The sequence below is a fragment of the Pristis pectinata genome, chromosome 16 (assembly GCF_009764475.1).
Source record: "Pristis pectinata isolate sPriPec2 chromosome 16, sPriPec2.1.pri, whole genome shotgun sequence".
NCBI lineage: Eukaryota > Metazoa > Chordata > Chondrichthyes > Rhinopristiformes > Pristidae > Pristis > Pristis pectinata.
The window spans coordinates 18,468,810-18,489,186 of record NC_067420.1 but is presented as its reverse complement, the minus strand read 5'-3'; the positions used below and the strand labels follow the sequence as shown (position 1 = coordinate 18,489,186).

General features: G+C 39.1%; 1 protein-coding gene across 1 annotated transcript; it reads right to left on the bottom strand.

Annotated features, from left to right (window-relative positions):
- Positions 1 to 6,522: 6,522 nt before the first annotated feature.
- Positions 6,523 to 18,446, bottom strand: spata2 (spermatogenesis associated 2). The gene is made up of 3 exons (XM_052031654.1): positions 18,271 to 18,446; positions 16,714 to 17,145; positions 6,523 to 12,454 (listed from the first exon to the last, which is right to left on the bottom strand). The coding sequence occupies exons 2-3, from the start codon at positions 17,023 to 17,025 to the stop codon at positions 11,207 to 11,209; spliced, it is 1,560 nt and encodes a 519-aa protein (XP_051887614.1). The 5' UTR covers positions 17,026 to 17,145; positions 18,271 to 18,446; the 3' UTR covers positions 6,523 to 11,206.
- Positions 18,447 to 20,377: the final 1,931 nt, after the last annotated feature.

The window sequence follows — 20,377 nt, the reverse complement described above, 5'->3', positions numbered from 1 at the left end:
ATGGTTGCTGATGTAGTTGTGCAGATTTAAAAACTGAGATTCAAGGGTAATAACTGATGTGATCAAAATGTCTCAGGAGTTTATTTATTGTCCTGCTGTCTGCAGCTGTACTGATACATTTTTTATTGATGTAAAGTGAACCTGGCTGCACTCAAAGTGAAATTGGTTACCTAATTTGAATTTTCAATTCCAGGCTAACAAATGACTGGACTGAAATTTTCTTATATAAAATGCCTACCAGATGATCATTTCACACATAACTAAAGTCAGCCTGGTAGGAAGCCTAATCTTTAAAGGACCATGTGGTATTTTAACACTGAAAATTCATATAAAAATCTGTAACAGAAGATAAGGGAGAAAAAAATTACTGTTTTGTCTTCAAATTGAAAGTAATTTAAATTAATTTCTAGTAGAAATATGGATCCATTGCGCCATCTGTCTGTAAAGAAGCCTCCTAGCATAATTCGACAAATGCACTGGTGCAGTGCTCCTCTGGATCCTGTTTTGATGCAATTTTTAGGTTGCATCAACAAATTAGCTCTACAAGATCATCTTGAGTTATAGTTCAAACAAGTTTGACTTTCCACTATCGTATAACTGCAGCTATTATGAAACATTCCAAGACCAAAGACACTTAAATGGGAAATGTTAAGCAGCAGTAGCATCTGACACCACTGACAGATGGAAATCAGCAAACACATTAATTTTGCAATGGCAAAAGGCCTATGTATGTACTCAATGATTGTATCCTCTTGTCAATAGCTAGGTTTTATTGTAAGAATGCTTGGTCAAAGAGAGCCAGTAAACCAATGTATGGAGCAGAAGGCGTGGGCAAAGTCAGCTGCTTTTCTTGGATTTGTTCTTTCCAATTTTGCAATCCTCATGCTTCCTGTTAACCTTGCAACTAATCCTTGCTCCTTCTCCAAAATCCCAGCTTTCCCAAGTACTTCTCTTCGGTATTCACCAGGGAGAGGGGTCTTGATGATGCAGAAGGGAGTGCTGGTAGGGGTAATGTTCTCGAGGTTGTTGATATCAAGAGAGAGGATGTGTTGAAGTTGTTAAATAATATTAAGACAGATAAATCTCCGGGGCCTGACAGGATTTTCCCCAGGCTGCTTCGAGAGGCTAGGGAGGAGATTGCTGAACCGCTGGTAAGGATCTTTGAGTCCTCGTTGTCTACGGGGGTGGTGCCGGAGGATTGGAGGGTTGCGAATGTGGTCCTCTTGTTCAAAAAAGGTAATAGGGATAGGCCAGGGAATTATAGACCAGTGAGTCTCACGTCTGTGGTGGGTAAGCTGTTAGAAAGGATTCTAAGGGATAGGATTTATGAACACCTTGAGAATCATGGACTGATTAGGGACAGCCAGCATGGCTTTGTGAAGGGAAGATCTTGCCTCACAAGCCTGATAGAGTTCTTTGAGGAGGTGACCAGGAAGATTGATGAGGGCAGTGTGGTGGATGTGGTTTACATGGATTTTAGTAAGGCGTTTGATAAGGTTCCTCATGGTAGGCTTCTTCAGAAGGTCAGAGGCCAAGGGATCCAAGGAAGCTTGGCTGTGTGGATTAGGAATTGGCTTGCATGTAGAAAGCAGAGGGTTGTGGTGGAAGGAGTGCCCTCGGATTGGAAGGCAGTGACTAGTGGTGTCCCGCAGGGATCGGTTCTGGGACCTCTACTTTTTGTGATATTTATAGATGACTTAGATGAGGGGGTGGAGGGCTGAGTTAGTAAGATCGGCGGTGTTGTGGATAGTGTGGAGGGCTGTCGGAGCTTACAGAGGGATATTGATAGGATGCAGAGCTGGGCTGACAAGTGGCAGATGGAGTTCAATCCGGAGAAGTGTGAGGTGGTACACTTTGGAAGGACAAACTCCAGGGCAGAGTACAGGGTAAACGGCAAGGTACTTGGCAGTGTGGAGGAGCAGAGGGATCTGGGGGTTCATATTCACAGTTCATTGAAAGTTGCCTCACAGGTGGAAAGAGCAGTTAAGAAGGCCAATGGGATGTTGGCTTTCATAAGTCGCGGGATTGAGTTTAAGAGCCGCGCGGTTATGATGCAGCTTTACAAAACTCTAGATAGGCCACACTTAGAGTACTGTGTTCAGTTCTGGTCGCCTCATTATAGGAAGGATGTGGAGGCGTTGGAGAGGGTGCAGAGGAGATTTACCAGGATGCTGCCTGGATTGGAGAGTATTGAATATGAGGAGAGGCTTAAGGTGCTAGGGCTTTATTCACTGGAAAGGAGGAGGATGAGAGGAGACATGATAGAGGTATATAAAATATTGAGAGGAATAGATAGAGTAGGCAGTCAGCGCCTCCTTCCCAGGGCACCAATGCTCAAGACGAGAGGTCATGGTTTTAAGGTTATGGGTGGGAGGTTCAGGGGAGATGTCAGAGGGAGGTTTTTCACCCAAAGAGTGGTTGGTGCATGGAATGCACTGCCTGGGGTGGTGGTGGAGGCAGATACATTGAACAGGTTCAAGACCTTGTTGGATAGGCATATGGAGGAACGTGAGATAGAGGGATATGCGGGAGGAAGGGGTTAGGTAGTGTGAGGGTGGTCTGATGGATGGCACGACACGGTGGGCCGAAGGGCCTGTTTTGAGCTGTATGGTTCTATGGTTCTATGGTTCCCAACTCTGGCTCAGAGCTCATCCATTGATTGCCTGATAGCTTTTCTTGTGGAATGTCACCACCCAGTGAGGATTATGGTCTCAATATTTGGCTCCATCTTAATCACCTAAGGCTCAAGCAGACACCCACTTCCCACATGGTACACCCACACAAAAATTACTAGGTGAAGCAGTACCTCATTTAAATTGCCTGAGGAAAGGATGCTGTTAAACAAATAGAATGCCCTTTTTAAAAAAAAGATGCATGACAAACTACTTGTAAAAAAAATCAGCTATTATTCTTTTTAATGTGATGAGATATAAAATGCATCTTAGACAGAGCAGAGTAATTTAGTAGCATGTTAATGTGACACATGAGTACCACGAGAAAAGATTAGACAAGAGTGAAGGTCAATGGTATTAATAGTTCGATCAAAACATAAGGTTGTCTTATTCAATAGAGTAACTATGAAATCTTGATGACACATTGTTGGCGGCTTTTATTTCTACAGCAATTGTTTTTACCTCATTCCAAAGGGAGAAAATAAATGTTAGAAAAGTCAAAAGTTGCGCACACGCCCCGAGATAAATCCAGTTCTCTAAATCCAGTTTAAAGTCCGAATATAAAAGGAAAATACTCCACATGACAAAGATCTGAAATAAAACAAAAACTGCTGGGCATACATGGCAGGTTAGTCAGCACCCATGGAGAAAGAAACAATTATGACTGCAACTATCTTAATTATGTCAGTCATTTCGCTTCACACTGCCAACAATTCATGTTAAGTCCAGGAGTGAAGTGCGAACTTGCTGCAATTTTCCAGAACTTAATTTGGAGAATCTGCCCACAGAACTTGTGCAAGAAGGCAAAATAGAAAACAATCACAATCACTCGAGAAAATTCCGTGGCATATTATGAGATGTAGCGCTGACACATTCGCTGGACCTGATGGCCTTTTATCCAGTGCCTTAAAGTAAGTGGCTGCAGAGATATAGACGCATTCATTAGTCATGATCTTCTAAAGTTTCCTCGATTGTGAAAAGCTCTCAACAGATTTGTAAATTGCAAACATAATGCTCCAGTTCAAGAAAGCAAGAAACTAGAGGTCAGTTAGCCTGATATCTGTCATTTGGAAAATGCTGGAATCCAATACTGATTTTTCAAATGCCCTGCTGCTTCTTTAATAAGTGTAATGGCTTTATGAAAGGGAAATTATATTTAGCAAAAGTATTAGTTTTTGCAGATGTATCAAGCACAGTGAATAAAGGGGGACTAGTAGATGTAAGCATTTGATAAGGTGTCACATGTAAAGTTCCTACCCATGCAGTTGGGTATATATTGGCATGAATAGAAAATTTGCTAACAGGAAACAAATCAGGATGAATAAATAATTTTCAGGTTGGTAAGTTGTAACTGGAGGAGTGGCATCAGTGTTGAAACTTGAACCATTTTCAATCTATGTTAATAATCCAGATGAACAGACCAAGAATATTGTGCCAGATTTGCTGATATAAAGATAGGTCAGAAAGCAAGTTGTGAGTAAGATGCAAAGAATCTGTCTAGGGATTTAGAGAGGTTACAGAAGTGGGTAAAACTTTGTCAGATGGATTATAATGTGGGAAATGAGGTTATCCACATCCGTAGGAAAAATGGAAAAGTAGAATATTGCTTAAATAAAGGGAGATTATAGAATGCTTTTGTGCAGACTGAAACATATGCTGGTACAGCAAGTAATTAGTAAGGCAACTTTTTGAGTATAAAAATGGGGATATCTTGGTACAGCTGCGCAAGTGTTGGTGAGTTTTGGTCTTCTTATTTGAGGAGGTTTGTGCTTGCCTTGGAACAGTTCAAAAAGGTCCTATCAGTTGATTCCTCGGTTGAAAGGGTTGTCTTTTGGGGAAAGTCTGAGCAACTTGAGCATATGGAAACATATAACATTCTGAGGGGACTTGACAGGGAAGATACTGATGTTTACCCATGGAGGGAATCTAGAATTAAGAGGCATAATTTTAGAATAAAGGGTCAGTGATGGAGATGAAAAATAATTTCTTCTCTGAAGGTCATGAATCATTGGAACTTCTACTCCAGAGAAATGTGATAGTTGAACCATTAAGGGCCAAAATGGACAGATTATTGGCCTAGAGGGACTCAAGGGTTATGGGGAACAGGCAGGGAAATGGTCAGGATCAGATCAGCTATTGTCTTATTGATAGTAAACTCAAAGGGGTCACATGGCCTAGTTCTGGTCCTCAATCTCATAATCCTATGATCTAAGACCACCTGAGGAACAACTCCATTCCTTCCAAAGAATTTAATTTGCATTATTAATTTATTTTTGTTACTGCTTGTTTTAATTATCTTTATTTTTCATAATCTTTAAAAGGTATTTTAATAAATTGTGAATGTTTTTGAATGTTTCTGTCCAATAGGGACATTCAGAAAGTCAATATGCTTAACCCGTTTGATAGCTAGCTAGGACTGGGGTCATAGGTTAGCCAGACTTGTTTGCTCATTCTGGCTGGACCCCCTCCCCCAAAGTGATGCCTTTAGATCAAAAAAGTACCTTGGATCACGACATCAATTATCAGAAAGTGGGCATCAGCAGATTCACAAAAGGTGTGTGCTTATCAAGTGGGTCAGTGCAGAGCATGGGCAGATCTATTGGCAATGAGTTCTGATGCTTTATGTTTCATTTTGATAATTGCCTATTAGGAGGAACTGTAAAGTAATGAATATTACTAAATAGAAAACTAATGAAGAAGGGGATTAAATGCCAACAAATCCCTAGGACTTGATAGCCTGCATCTCAAGATTCTAAGGAAGATGACTGCAGAAACAGGATAAATTAGCATTGTTGGATTTGTCAAACATGGTTTTCCTTTACTAAAACCAGTCTATTTTGAGGATATAACCAGTAGGGTACGCAAGGGGAAACCTCTGAGGATTTTCAAAAGGTATTTGATAAGGTACCACATAAAAGGCTGTGGCATTAAGTCAGGAGAACGGTAGCATAGTAGTTAATACTAAACTATATCCTACTCTCTGGGCCGTTAACTTGATCTTAAATCCCAATGTAGTCACTGAGGAATTTGACTCCGGCTAATTAACTAAATCTGGAATTTAAATAAAACAGTAAAGATAACCATGAAGGTATCTGTTTCACTAATGTTTTTCAGGAAAGAAAATCTGTTCTCATCTGTTCTGGCCTGTGTGTGACTCCATGTTCACTAATGTGACTTTTAGCTGCCTACTCAGTTCAGTGGCAATTAGGGATGGACAAGAAATGCTAACATTGCCAGTGATGTCCACTTCCCGTGAATAAATAGATTTTAAATGAGTGCTCACAGGATGGGGGTAACCTTAGCGAGCATAAATAATTGGTTGAAGAACAAAAGAACATAGGATTAAATATGCCTTTTCCAGTTTGATGAACATGTTGGGTCCTGCAAGCATCAGTGCTGAGCATTCAGATATTCAAGATTACATAATGACTTCAACAAAAAGCACAACAAATTCAAGTGTGCGGATAACACAATACCAGGTGAGGAAGTGAAGAGCGGGAGGTGAACAAAGATTGTGAAAAGAGAGACAGGGTGGAGGAATAAGCAGGAAGATGGCATGTGGAAATAATGTGGAAGAGTAAGTTTTTCACTTTGGTAGGTAGAACTTTTTCTTAAAGCAGCAAGAAACTAGTAAATGTTGGTACAGAGGGACCTTATGATGGTTCATGAAACACTAAGTAAATGAGTATTGCAGAAAGCAAGTAAAAAGGCGACTGATACATCGGTCTTTACAATAAAAGGGTTGGACTACAAGTATAAGGAAGTCTTGTTCTTGCATAGAGCTTTGGTGCAATTAAACCTGGAACCCCATGTCAAAGTCAAAGTCAAGTTTATTGTCACCTGCACAAGTACATGTATGCACAGGTGCATAAAAAATTTACTTGCAGCAGCATCACAGGCACATAGCATCATATAAGCAGAATTCACAAGAAAAACATAAATTATACACAATTTTTACAAGAAATAACACAATTAGAACAAAAAAGGTCCAGTTTAGTTTAAAGTGATCAATGTGGTCATAGTGTTGCTGAACTGTAGTGATTTGGGTTGTGCAGGTTGATTCAAGAACCGAATGGTCGATGGGAGGTAGCTGTTCTTGAACCTGATGGTCTGGGACTTCTGCACCTCCTGCCCGATGGTAGCTGCTAGAAGATAGCATGGCCTGGATTGTGGGGACCTTTGATAATGGATGTTGCCTTCTTGAGGCAGCACCTCCTGTAGATATACTGATGGTGGGGAGAGATGTGCCCGTAATGCATTGGGCCGAGTCCACTGCTCTTACCTGCGCATTCGAATTGCCGTACCAGACCATGATGCAACCAGTCAGGATACTCTCAACAGTACATCTGTAGAAGTTTGTCAGAGTGTTCGGTGATAAGCCAAACCTGCTTAACCTCCTAAGAAAGATGCTACCTTGTGATTGCACCTATGTGCTGGGCCCAGGACACATCATCTGATATATTAATGCCCAGGAATTTAAAACTGCTCTCTCCACCACTGATCCCCCAATGTAGACTGGAGCATGTTCGCCCTCCTTCCCCTTCCTGAAGTCAACCATCAGCTCTATAATGTGCAATTTTGTCTCCTGTACTCAAGAACTGATATAGTTGGTGCAGCAGAGCATCACATGACTACTTTCTGGGATGAGGAACTGAAAAGTAAAAGGCAGATTGAATAAGATGGCCTTTGTTTACTTGAATTTAGAACAATGAGAAGTGATTTCATTGAAGTATGGAGGATTCTGAAAGAGGCAGTTTCCTCAGCCAAGAGCATCAAGAACTAGGGATGCTCTCTTAGAAGGGGTCAGCCAATGAGAACGGAGTTGAGAAGAAATTTGTTTGTCAGAGGGTTATAAATATTTGCAACACATCTCTGAAGACTGGGCATGCTTGGTTGGATGCAAGATTGAGAGTAATTGGTTTTTGGGCACTAGGGGAATTGAGGGTTTTGGGCAGGAAATTAGACAGGGTACAGGATTTGCATGGCCTTACCGAATGAAGAAGCAAACTAGAAATTCCTATGAGTTGATCTTAAACCTTTACAACCTAACAACCATCTGCAAACTTTTCACTCCTTCAGGTCTAGTCTTGGTGACAACCCCACTTGTTTGCCCATCACTGACAGCCATACCTTAGGCAATACAAGTTCTAAGTTCAAGAATTCCCTTCATAAACCTTTCCCCAGTATCTTTCCTCATGGAAAACATTTTGTGCTTCAGACATGGTCTTCCAAAGTGCTTAATTCAGGTGTCTCTTTGGATTTGAAAATGGCCAATAAAGCATCATAATTTAACTTGCAAAATCAAACTTTCTTCAAGTAACTCTACTTGCATAACCATACCACCACTTCTCACTCATTTTAAATATTTCTATCAGGTTGCCCCTCAGCTTTTTCATCTCCAAAATCCCAGCCTCTCTGAACTACCTGAACCTCTCTGCACTCCCTCATCCCATTTTTATACATATTCTGTGCCCCCCCCCTGCTGCTGCCTCACATCCTTCCCATAATGTGGTTACCACAATTGAGCACAATACTCCGGCTGAGGCCAGACCAGTGTTTTGTAAAGGTTTGGCATGAATTCATTGCTTTTCTGCTCTATGCCTCTATTGACAAAGCCCAAAATTGTGAATACCTTATTTTTTTCAACCTGCCATGCCTCTTATTATTATTTGTGCACATGTACTCCCAGATCTGTCTGTTCCTGCACTTATTTTAGATTAGGATCCATCATTCTGTATTGCTTCTCCTCATTCTTCCTACCAAAATCCATTACCTTATGTTTTTCTACATTAAAATTTATTTGCTGTGTCAATCTATTCCACCAACCTATTTATATTCCACTGCAATCTATCACATGCTCTTTGCAATTCACAATGCTGTTTTGCATCATTTACAAACTGTGGCTTGCACCACAGGTGTGGGTCATTACTAGAAAGATCTGAGTGATGAAATGAGAAATCCTCTTCCTTGGAAAGAAAGACTGATCTGAAAGTTTCCTAAATATTAAAAATCAAAGAACTATGCAGGAACAGAAATTTAGGAGTCCATGTACAGAAATCACAGAAGGCATGGGTATCAAAATTAGCTTTTATGAAGAAACTGAGTTTTATTACAGTCTAGAGAAACAGAACGGACCTCCTGTTCCTTTCAACTGCTTTCCAGATTGCCCATAACAAAACACTGAATACATGTCACAGACATAACTGCACAAAACAATAGTTCAAAGCATGGATCCTAGGAATGCAGATAATACAAATTCTGTAGAAAGGTACTAATTGTACATTGAAATGAATTGCATTCAGTTAAAAAGGAGTTGCAGTAAACAGGATGAGTTATACTGCAGTGCAGTTGTACAGAGCTCTGGTTAGACTGAATTTAGACTACTGCATTGTTTGGGCACCAGATCTCAAGAATACAGATATTATAGGTAGGTTGGGCAGCATATATTTACTTAATGGCCTAAAAGGGTTCAATTATGAAAACAATTCACTGTATCTAAACTGTCCAATCCAGAATCATGGCAATTGTTTTACAAGACTATTTGGCCCATTGAGCCCACAACAACTCTCTGCAATTCCAATCTAGTTAGTTGCCCAGCTATCTCCCCACAGCCTTGCAATTTTCTTTCCTCCCTCAAATATCTATCCAATGCCCTGTTGAGAGCTTCGATTGAATCTAGTTCTACCACACTTTCAGGCAGTTATTCCAGCTCACACATGAAAAAGGGTCAGTCACCTTAAATCTGATATTCTCTTGTTCTTGACCCTTCCACCAATGGAAACAACTAACTGTAACTCAATTTAGATCTCTGATAATTTTGAACATTTTATCACATCACCTCTCAATCTTCTCTGGTGCAAGAAGAAAATAAATCATAGTTTATTATACCAAGTACAGAAGATTAAGTGATGATCTAATAGAGATGACTAAAGGATACATAGAGACAAAGAAATTCTTTTGTGGGGGAAAATCTTGAACATGAAGGCTATACCTTTAGAGTTGGACAATTCAATGATGATGTCGTGAAGACTATGGAAATTTTAATCTCTCCTACAATTAGTTTGAGCCTGGGTCAATTGAAAATAACAAAACTTAAAGAGATATATTCTTGTGGGGCAAGGTTAAAAAGATTAGCTATGAATAACTGAACTTTAATACAGCTTAGAGGGACTAAATTGACTACTCCCGTTCCTTAAGAAGTCTTTCCAGATTGCCAAAAAGAGAATTGTGGACACAGTCACAAATGTGAACTGCATAGAATGTGTCAATGTATAGATTCCAGATATGTAGATAATAAAATTCTGCAAAGGTACAAATTGTGCATGGAAGCATATTGCATTCACTTACAGAAAACAGGAAATTCCATTTCCAAAAAATTTAAGAATACTGAGCCTTAGTAAAATTGGTAACACATTCACAAGTCAGAAGATTGCAGATTCAAGTCCTACCCCAGAGAGTTGAGTACAAAATTCTGCACTGATACTCTAGGAGAGAGGAAGTACTATTGGAGATACTGCCTGTTGTTAAACTGAAGCCAAGACAACAGCATAAATGTACCCCTTAGATGAGTCAGTAGTTTTGCAAGCAGAGGAACAAGTAGAAAAAAAATCTCATATCATACAATTACCTTAATGTTAAGTGATATACAAAAGCTAAAGCTACCAGATCAATTGAACTTTGAGGAATCGATTTGACACTCAAGGTTACGCTGAACAAAAGTTTAACTTGTTAAAACCAAAATGGCAAAAACACCCATATCGTGCCAGTAGAAAATGGAATACATTAAATTTAGTTCAGTGTCAGAAGACTCTGTGGCATACATGGTATTCTAGCCTATGACCAAGGGGGAGATCCATGTACTTCACAATTTGTCTTTAAAAAGTGCTCTGTGTTGTAAATACACAAAAAAAATAATTCAGTGTATGTGCTTAAGCTAAGTTCGTACACAGTTTAACCTTGGGCTAAAATAAACCCCCAGAATTTAACATTGACAAGTGTTTTATTCATACAAGCAATCATAAAATTATTTAACAGTCTTGAACAAAAAAAAATGCATGGATAAGCCAAAAGCAAGATTGGGGTTTCCTTCAGAAAACACACACTTGCTCACCTATTGTAAGTAAAAAATAATTATGAAACACAATCACATTAGAAAAAGACAAGAGGAAAATTGCACATCAATACCCAGGCTTGTTTATATAAACATTTGTCAGCTTTACATTAAATCCTCCAACATGAACTATTGCCTCCCATTCACTTGTAGTTACAAATGTATTTGCTCCAGGTTCCAAAGTATCCTCTTCTGCATCTCTGGTATGAGTTATCAAAGCAGCTTTTAATGTACATACATCAGCCCTTGAAAAATATAGCAGCAATTTAAATACCTTAAGGTGCATATTGTAGTACAAGAGATCACAGTGAGCAATTGTATATCAACAGAATTTTCATTCTACAATCTGCCAGCTTTCAAAATATTCCTCGCATAGATTTTTCCAGGGCTGATCATGCATCATCATTATTCCAGATTATACAATTTATCTGAAAACAGTATAATTTTTACTAGATTTGAAATTCAGCTGGCTGTTTGGAAAGAAATTGTGGAACTTATTCTTGCTGCATAAATCCAAATGATAATCACTCTTACAATCATTACAGGAGACTTTTGAACAGTTCACACAGGTGAACTTTGCACCAGGTTTGTCACAAAATCCACAGCGCAATATATTGGTGCTCTTGGAACTGGATAACTGCTCTTGATACTGTGATGTGGTAGCATATGCACATTTCTCCTTCAGAGTAGAACCTGCAGACAGATCATTTTGAACAGATGAAGAACGTGTTAAGATACTCACTGCTCTTGGATATTCATGTCTACAAGGGCATTGGCTGCAAAGAACAATGTCACATTTTTGGCAACTTGAGGTTCCACTGGATATTCCACACATTTGGCACTTCAATGCAACTGCACTTGCTACACTTTCTTTGGTTGTACGTGGAGTCTCATGGTACATAACTCTTGCTTCATTACTTTTTGTCAATCTTGTACTGTAACTGCTTCCTGCTTCTGTCCACCTCTGTGGTAAAGTGCTTCTGGAATCTTCAGCTGTGTAAAGATCCAAGTCATCAACTGCATGGAAAGAAGTGTTAAGATTGGTTTCTGCTCTCCAGCTACCATTGGGAGACTGTAAGTATTCCTCTGACCCTCCACGAGGGGAACTTGACATAGCAAGAAGTGAAGGTGTAGGACGAAAAATTTCATCAGTTATGTCCTCATAAGAGTCATAAACTGCTTCTTTTTTACGATGTACAGGTGTCAAATGAACTTTACTTAGCTGCTTTTCCAAATAAGTTTCTTCACTATCTGTAGGTGAAGGTTTGTACATCAAGTGTTTCCCAAAATTGTTTGTTAACCGTTCATTGTCCGATCGGCAGAAGTCCATTTGAGCCACTGATGTATGCAAACCTTCCATTGATCTTCGTTGTCTTTTCATGGCATCTATGCAACCTTTCACATCATCTGTGCTGTTCTTTCGTTCTTGCACTACATTAAGCTCTGAAAAACCCCTAATTTTAATTTGTGAATAAATTTCAAGTAAATTCTCACACTCAATTCCAGCCAAGAAAAGCTCGAAAGAAATGAATTTCACATGATTAGTGTTTACTTTGTTTTTCAGTTCATATGTTTCCTTTTCATAGTGATATCCTATAAAATATAGGATATTCCAGACATCGTCTTCACACATTGCAGATTTGATATAGTAGACAAAGTGCCCTGTAAAAGTCTATAACAGAAAGAAAAGCTGATGAATCATATTCTTAATCATATTAAACTGTTAACTTTATCTATAATCTATCATTTTCCTGCAGCTTTACTTAGTTGGGAGGATAAATTGATAAAAATTATACACAGGTATTAGGTGGGTATGAGTTTCAAACTTGAACTCAACTATGAATTTGGAGTTTGGTAAGTTAGTAACAATTTATGTTCCATAAAAACAAAGCAGGAAATGCCTTTTCTACATTTAGGACATTTCGTCCCTAAAGCACAAGTATTCAGACAAACCATTTGCTTTACAATGATAAAAGTCTGTGCAGAGTTTGCACATTTTTCTATGATCTGCCGGTTGGTAGGTTGATTAGTTACTGTAAATTGGCCCTAGAATACGTGGGTGGTTGAAGAATCAGGGAGAGTTGATAGAGATGCAAGAGGGAAAAAATGGATTTAATGTAAATGGGTGTTTGATGGTTGGCATGGATGAAGTCAGCTGAAGGGCCTGTCCTCATGTTGTATAATTTTATGACAATGATTTTAGAATCTTAGGGAATAATTTTGGAAAAGTCTTGCATTATTCAAGCAAGGTGGAGAATTCTCACCTAATTTCCTCCTTTTAATTTCTAACCAATAAAATATTTCAATATATACTTGTGTGGATTTCAAACACACAAAATAATAAAGTAGCTACAACTTAGCTACATACTGTGTAGAAAAACAAGTTCATTGGTGAAGCGACTGTGTGATATATACAGGTGACAGAGTTTGTTGAAGGGTGTAAGAAATTTGAATAATTTAATATAAAAGATGCAGTTTGAGAAAGACTTTAAAGATAAAACGTCAGAGAGGTGAAAAGGTACAGGTTTGGAATGGCAGGAAAATGTAGCAACAGCATAGACAGGAATTTTGGGAATACCCAAGATTTAGGGATAAAATTAGGCAATGTTATAATGGTGGAAGTAATTGCCTTGCTGATTTGGGCCAAGTATGATGACAAAGTTGTGCACAAGATAATCTGTGCCAGTGAGGGTTAGTTTTTAAAGCATAGCCAAGAATGATAAATTTCACCTTTCACATTCAATTAGAAGAAACTCTCGATTAACAGAAACATTTGGAGGAAGTCTTTTGATTCTTCTTGCCCATGTTGAATTATAGTTCTTTTAGAAGACTGACTTTACAACATTGTTCCATTTTACTGCTTAATATCATTACCTTTTATATTCAAGCATTATTTGCTTTGATGACCACTAGCACCAAAAATCTCCTTCTACGTATACAGCCCATGATGGCTTTTTGTTTTCTATTTACCCCCAAGGGAAATCCTCTCTATTCCCTTTCTCATTTTTGAATATTATCAAATATCCCTCTATATAAGAGCAGAGAGCCTCAAATATACTAACCTTGTTCCTTGTAATTCACATTCCTGATCTCTGGTATTATCCTGGTAAAGCTGTAGTGGATCATTCTTCAAGATATCAGACTACAGAATCATAATGGCCCTTATAGATTTTTCTCACGAATCAGTCACTCTTGACACATGCTATTTGCTTTGATTTATTTCGTCCCCCAATTAAAGATAATCTTTTCAAGAATACATGTATTTACAACCCTAAATCCAATTGTGCTTCCTCTGCATTAACCAGTTAATGCATGATTTTAATTTTTTTCATGCTTACTCCCAGAATGCATATCTTATATTTTCCTGTATTAAAGTGCCTTTTCTCCTTGCTTAGTTGCATCTTCTTTTACTCACTTTTCCTCATTTCATTGCCAATTACTTTGATATTTCGCTTTTTATATCTGTGTTTTGATCATTTATTTAGATTATCTACAACAATGTTAGACAGGCATCATAACAGCAAGCATAAAATCAAGAGATGTCCTGAAGTATAGAGTTGGGATTCATTAGCTTCTACATGGAAATTAATCTCATGCCTAAAGAATAGTTCACCTTATGCTTACAGAATGTTGCACCTAACAGTGTTATGTAAATAAGAGAGGCCAAAGATGAATCTGGATAATTTTTCAGATAAACTTCTTGTACGAGGGTTTTGAGACAGCTACTACTTGGAACATGCTGTTATGGGAAGAGAGTGGAGAGGATAATTTGATTAGCCACGTCAAACACCATCAAGAGTTTCGGTAACACAAGGAACGTACTGCACTTACAATCACAGAGATTTAATCATGGCACATCCTTAAAGTAGATGTATTTCTACTTGAAATAGAAACAAGTTGGTTGATTTGAAGAGTCATTTTTTGTTTTATACTTTTGCTCTTAAAATGCTCAGCTTTCAGTACTTAGTGGCATTCTATGTCTTCTCTTTTGAATAAATAGCACAGGTACTAAAATCATTCACCATCATCTTGATCTACAAATGGTTTTGGGGATAGAGAAGAAAACAATTCTAAATTCCCATTTCCAACCTATATTCAGTTTCTACGAACACTATGCTTGCAAAATCTGCTTGTGTGGGCACAGTTATCATCATCCATTCATGTCAAAGAGGAGTGTGCTTTTACTTAAGAGTGTGTGGGATCTGCAACACTGCCTGAGGTGTAGCGGACATGAATTACAAAGATAATTTTTAAAGCAAGTCAAACAAGTGTTTAAGGATGAAAACTGTCTATGGTTACAGGGTTAAAAAAAATCATTTAAACTCCCTTTAAGCTCATCGGAGCCCCAACCCTACTCTCCCTTTAAACTCACCAAGGCCCCTTCCCAGCTCCTTTTACATTTTCCAGTGAAGCAAGTGAATTTATTATACTGCCTTGTAACATCTTTAAAAAGTGAATTAAAAATGTGATGAGTGTTTTAAAAGGAGTAACATCCAATAGACCAGAAAATTTGCCAGTACAGCAACACCAAGCAGATTATCAAAGTTTTGCTATAATACAGATGCTAGTCTTCAGCCAATTTGATTTACTCCACTAACATTTTTTCTAAATGTGCAGTGCAAGCGGACTATTTTATAATGCTGCAAGTATGGAGAGAAGACCATTAAAGGGCATGTGTGGATAAGAAAATTTTAAACTCGAGTACAATTAGTGGCAATTAGGAAGTGTTATGAATACAAATTTATATAGGATAAACCGATATCAAAAAGATCAGTCCAGAGAGCACCTGAATAGTTGACCCTGAAGGTGACAGAATACCTGGATGAGAAGGAGCTGAAGAGCTAAGCCAATGTTAAAGAGATGAAGCAATGAGTTTATGATGTTTGTCAGTGAAGATATAGTGGTCAAGTAGGATGATAAAGCTTCAAACAATGATATTCAGATAGTGAAATAAGAGGAAATTGTTTAACTGGAGGAAAATGCAGATCTCAAACAGACTCACAGCACAATTGCGCAGATGCATTCAAACACATATGAAACCTTACCTATGTTTTCAAGTTATGTTAACAAGGGATCACACATGGAAGAAGATAGGTAGGTCACTGGGGAATCTAGAGTAATGATGTTGGGACAGAAGACATGATCTTATTATGACTTAATAGGTCATACAGAGTGAAACCAAGGGAAGGCAGTTTCACCAAAATGGATAATGGAGAGAATTATCAGAGGCAACTGGTACCTTTGACTGTGTCAAAGGCTACAGAGGAGTCAAGGTGAGGAATGTACCATGCACCATTCCTGACCAGATGGACATAATTCTAGTCCTTTAAGAGAGATCAGAGCACTCCAGAAGTTTCAAACAAAGGCTCACAGGAAAAATTGTCATGGATATTGGAATCTACATTAGGTTTCAAGTAACAGGAAAAAATGCTGATCTTAAGGCAACAGTTTGCAGTAAACAGCATTGAGTATAGGTTTTTTTCTGTGAAGAAATATGATACCACAGGAATTGGAGAACTGCTTCGCATTTTAAAAATATTTTCTCCTAATTCATTCAGAGATGTGGGCGTCACTGAATTCTCAATTGCCCCTGAAGTGGCTTTGCAGCCAAATCAAGAGAGCAATTTGAGAATCCAACACACTGGTATAGGCTGGAGTCACAAATGGGCTATTACTGTTAGGGATGGCAGTTTGCCTTCTCTGAAGAATAATAATAGCTAACTAAATGTTTATGTACAATTTCATAGCTTAATATTATATTCCATAGCATTACTTACATTAGCTTTTTATTCAAGGTTTATTTAATTACTGTAATTTAAAATCCAAAACAGCCATAGTGGCATTTGAAGTTATTTTTTATGTAATTTGCAATTACAGAGTTCATCTAAAAACTTATCAAACTTTTTAATTGTATGAATTTTAATACTGTACCTTTATAGTTTTAAATTCTTTTTTCCAGGGATATAGAAAGAGGTTAATGCAGAAGGTTTCCAGAATTCTAAAGGCAGTAAGAAGTGCACTTAAGCTTGATGTTTTGAGCGTCTTCAAGGAATTCTCCACAATATCATAAAATCTGAACAACTTAAATCTCTCAGGTGGTTCTTGGCGATATAAATCAAGTAAGGATATAGCCATCTTCTTAAGGCTTGCATCTTCCAACATGAGATCTTTTTCACTCAATTTCAATTCACAAATCTGTACATATTTCCGAAAAAGTGTGTCTCTCATTTTACTTGGATCCATTAGGAACCGTTTGTGTGGGATGAAGTTTCCTACAACTCATCCATGGCTTTCACGTTATTTTTCAGGCAGGGAGTGGGTTCAAGATTATAATTACAATGCCAGGTATAGTGATGGACCTACCTGCAACATGAAAAAAATGTCGAATTAAAAACTAAACTAAAAAGAGATAGTATCATACCAGACTATCAAATCTGGACAGAAACTTGTAAATAAAAGTTAATTGCCTTTTAATCAAGGGTAAATATCAACAAAAAGCTAACTCTTAAAAATGTTATATAAAATACCTATAATCAGAAAGCTAACCAGCACAGACTAAAATGAATTATCAGCTCAATAAATATATGGCTTTATAAAAAGCAAAATACAAATGAAATACAAATACATTTTTTTTAAACAAAGAAAAGCACAAAGTTACAACGGGATTTCCAGAACACGTAGGGATAGAAGAGTGCTTAAATGACTCCTTTAAATCTCACTGATAATCTTGGGTTGCATGATCCCAAGGAAAGTGCTTGGAAGTGACCTTAAAAAAAAACTGGGTCATCTTAGATACAGCACCACCACGTTAAACATAAGAAATGTATTGCATATCATCATCTGAGTGTTCCCAATTGCAAAGATCAGTTTAAAATTCATTCTGAATGATGTCGTCCTGCAGCATCTTCAACTCTAGCCTTCCGGTGAATGCGGATGACCAAAATTGAATTCTTGGAACGGGCTACATATTACCATTTTCAACAGGTTAAATCCGAGCTGTGCTCTAATATATATACGTATATGTTCATCAAACATTAGAACTGGCTGTCTCAACAGAGATTAAATGCCCCTATCCATTTACAGCCACCAAAATTAACATGATTTCATTTTGAACGACTGAATGATTTTTCGGCATCACATTACAGTACGCAGCATTTTCACCTCGACTTCCTGATCGCTCAGTTAGTTCTGTAAGTTGGGCGGTTGCTTTTACATTTAAAACACTAGTGAGGGAGGAGGAATTCACAAGCATAGATGTCAGAGCGGCTGCTGGAAGGCAAGGAGCTCACGTTGAGTCACAGCGATGCAATGCAGGCCCGCTGCCATCTAACGTGACGGCGCCATCTTTGCCTCAGCCACCATCACCTGCTCCCCAATTACATCCATCCTTGTTTAACGCGGTACAATTGACCTCTTTCTTCCCACCGCACTAGGTGTGCAGATGCGACAGCGATGCAGGTGATAACGCGCGGTACATCGCAGGCTCACCGTTCAGTCACAGCCGTTGGGTCGCCATCACCACCACACGGACAGCCGCCGGCAACAGCCGATCACTCAACCACCTGCTCGCCTCCGATTGGCTGCAACCCATTTCCGGCTCAGCGTGCTCGGAAGGTAACGCCCAGTGCGCCTGCGCACGGAGCGGGACCAGCACACAGATCTGCGCCTGCGCACGCGGCCGGCAGGCGTCAGAATGGGTCCGGATGCGCTTGCGCACGCGGCCGGCAGGCGTCAGAATGGGTCCGGTTGCGCCTGCGCACATCGTTGAGCGGGGACCACAAGCTCAGGCTGGTAAGTTGATAACTTGGTTTGATGATGAAGACCTCAATATATTAATTTTACTCTAAGGCAGAATCTACCACTCTATCTGTACGTATGATGCTTCCTTCACAATGAACAAGCAAGATGCCCTACTGTATCTTCATAAAATATACTTTTATTCCCCAAAACATATAAATTATTCATAAAATGTACATTAAATGCAATAGGGCATGTCATTATCTTCACTCACTGTACCAAGCAATTCAATACATTCCTTTACAATATATCAATGTCACTAACGTTTCGTCCTTAAATCCATCAATGAAACATTTGATTGCCTTTTATAAGGGGCTCAACCTTTCATCTGAGACTGTGGTCTTCTCCATTGAGCATTTGCAGTAGCTACATGAAGCTTCAGTGTTTTCCTTGGCATGTACTTCTGCACGTTGGAATGTGCCCTTTCGCAGCATTCACCTGCAGATACCACCTTGCACTGGAAGACCAAGTTCCAGGCAGACCAAAAGTGCATCTTTCATTGAGTTGATGATCTCCCTGCAGAAATCAGTGTTTATCTCAGTATGCAGCTCTAGGAGCACCCTCTTGAGCACAGAGTCCCTGTGTTATGCAGCTGCTTCTGACGAACCTCAACAAAGACCACTGCATTTCTTTTCCAGACCTTCTTGGCAAAAACACAGTCCACAAGGAGGTGGACACTTGCCTCATCTGCATTACACCCACCTCAAGGGCAGCCTATGGTGGGATTGAGGCTCCTGTGTGATCTGACTGGAAGGGCACTGTTCATCACCAACCAAGCTTTGAAAGTTCTATTTATGAGGTATTTTACCAACTAATTTTGACTATCTGCTTGGGGAGCCAGCCCACAGTATCCACTGCCTTCTTCTCCCACAGGGCCTCTAAAATAGTCCATGTGGACTACTACCTGTCACGAACCAGCAACAAAAGAAACACACTGAGCATGATTCAGTATAAAAAACTATTTTATTAATCACTACTTATGATAATACGTAAAATAAAAGTAAAAATGTTAGTATGTTAGAATTCAAAAATGTTAAACCTTGAACGTTAACCCCAAAAACTAAACTCTTCGTGTGTGTGGGTGGCAAAGTCCAAAACTCCCAGTTCCGGAATGGTTCTTAAAGTTCAGTTCCGCAAGCCATAAGGTGAAACATGAGCAAGGGCTTCTTCAACAACCACCGTTGTCTGAAGATAAGACGTAGACGTAGAGAAACATAGAGAGAGTAAATACGAAATCCAAATGTTCCACGATGGAACCCAAGCGACACTTCAGTGTTTACTCGGTAGTGACTTCCTCACCCCGAAAAGCATCTGAATCGTGGTCGTCCACACACAAATACCTGTTTCCTTCTACAGGACAGCAACAAAGTGAACTCCACCGGATTACTTCCAACTTCCATACGTGGATTTCAGTGGCAGACACAGTTATAGTTTCTCATCCATCAATAGAGAAAACTAGCAGGCTGGTGTCTCTCTCCCTTCTCTCTCTTTCTCTCTCTCTCCTTCTTCTAACTTCTTCAACAACGTCATTACGTCCTTTATCTTCTATTGACGTAAGCATGCCCCACACACACATACACACACACTCTCTATCTTAAAGGGACTTTCACTGAGTCCGTAACATACCTGATTGACCTGTGGTCTGCAGAAAATTTACTGTAGGGGACAGATGGTACAGCATGGTCCAACTGAATAGGATATTCCACCAAAAGGAAGCCAGTCTCATCCTTCAAAACACCAGGGACAAGTAGAACCTCAGCATATAGTGGTCCCATATAGTGGTCCTGAGAATGCATAC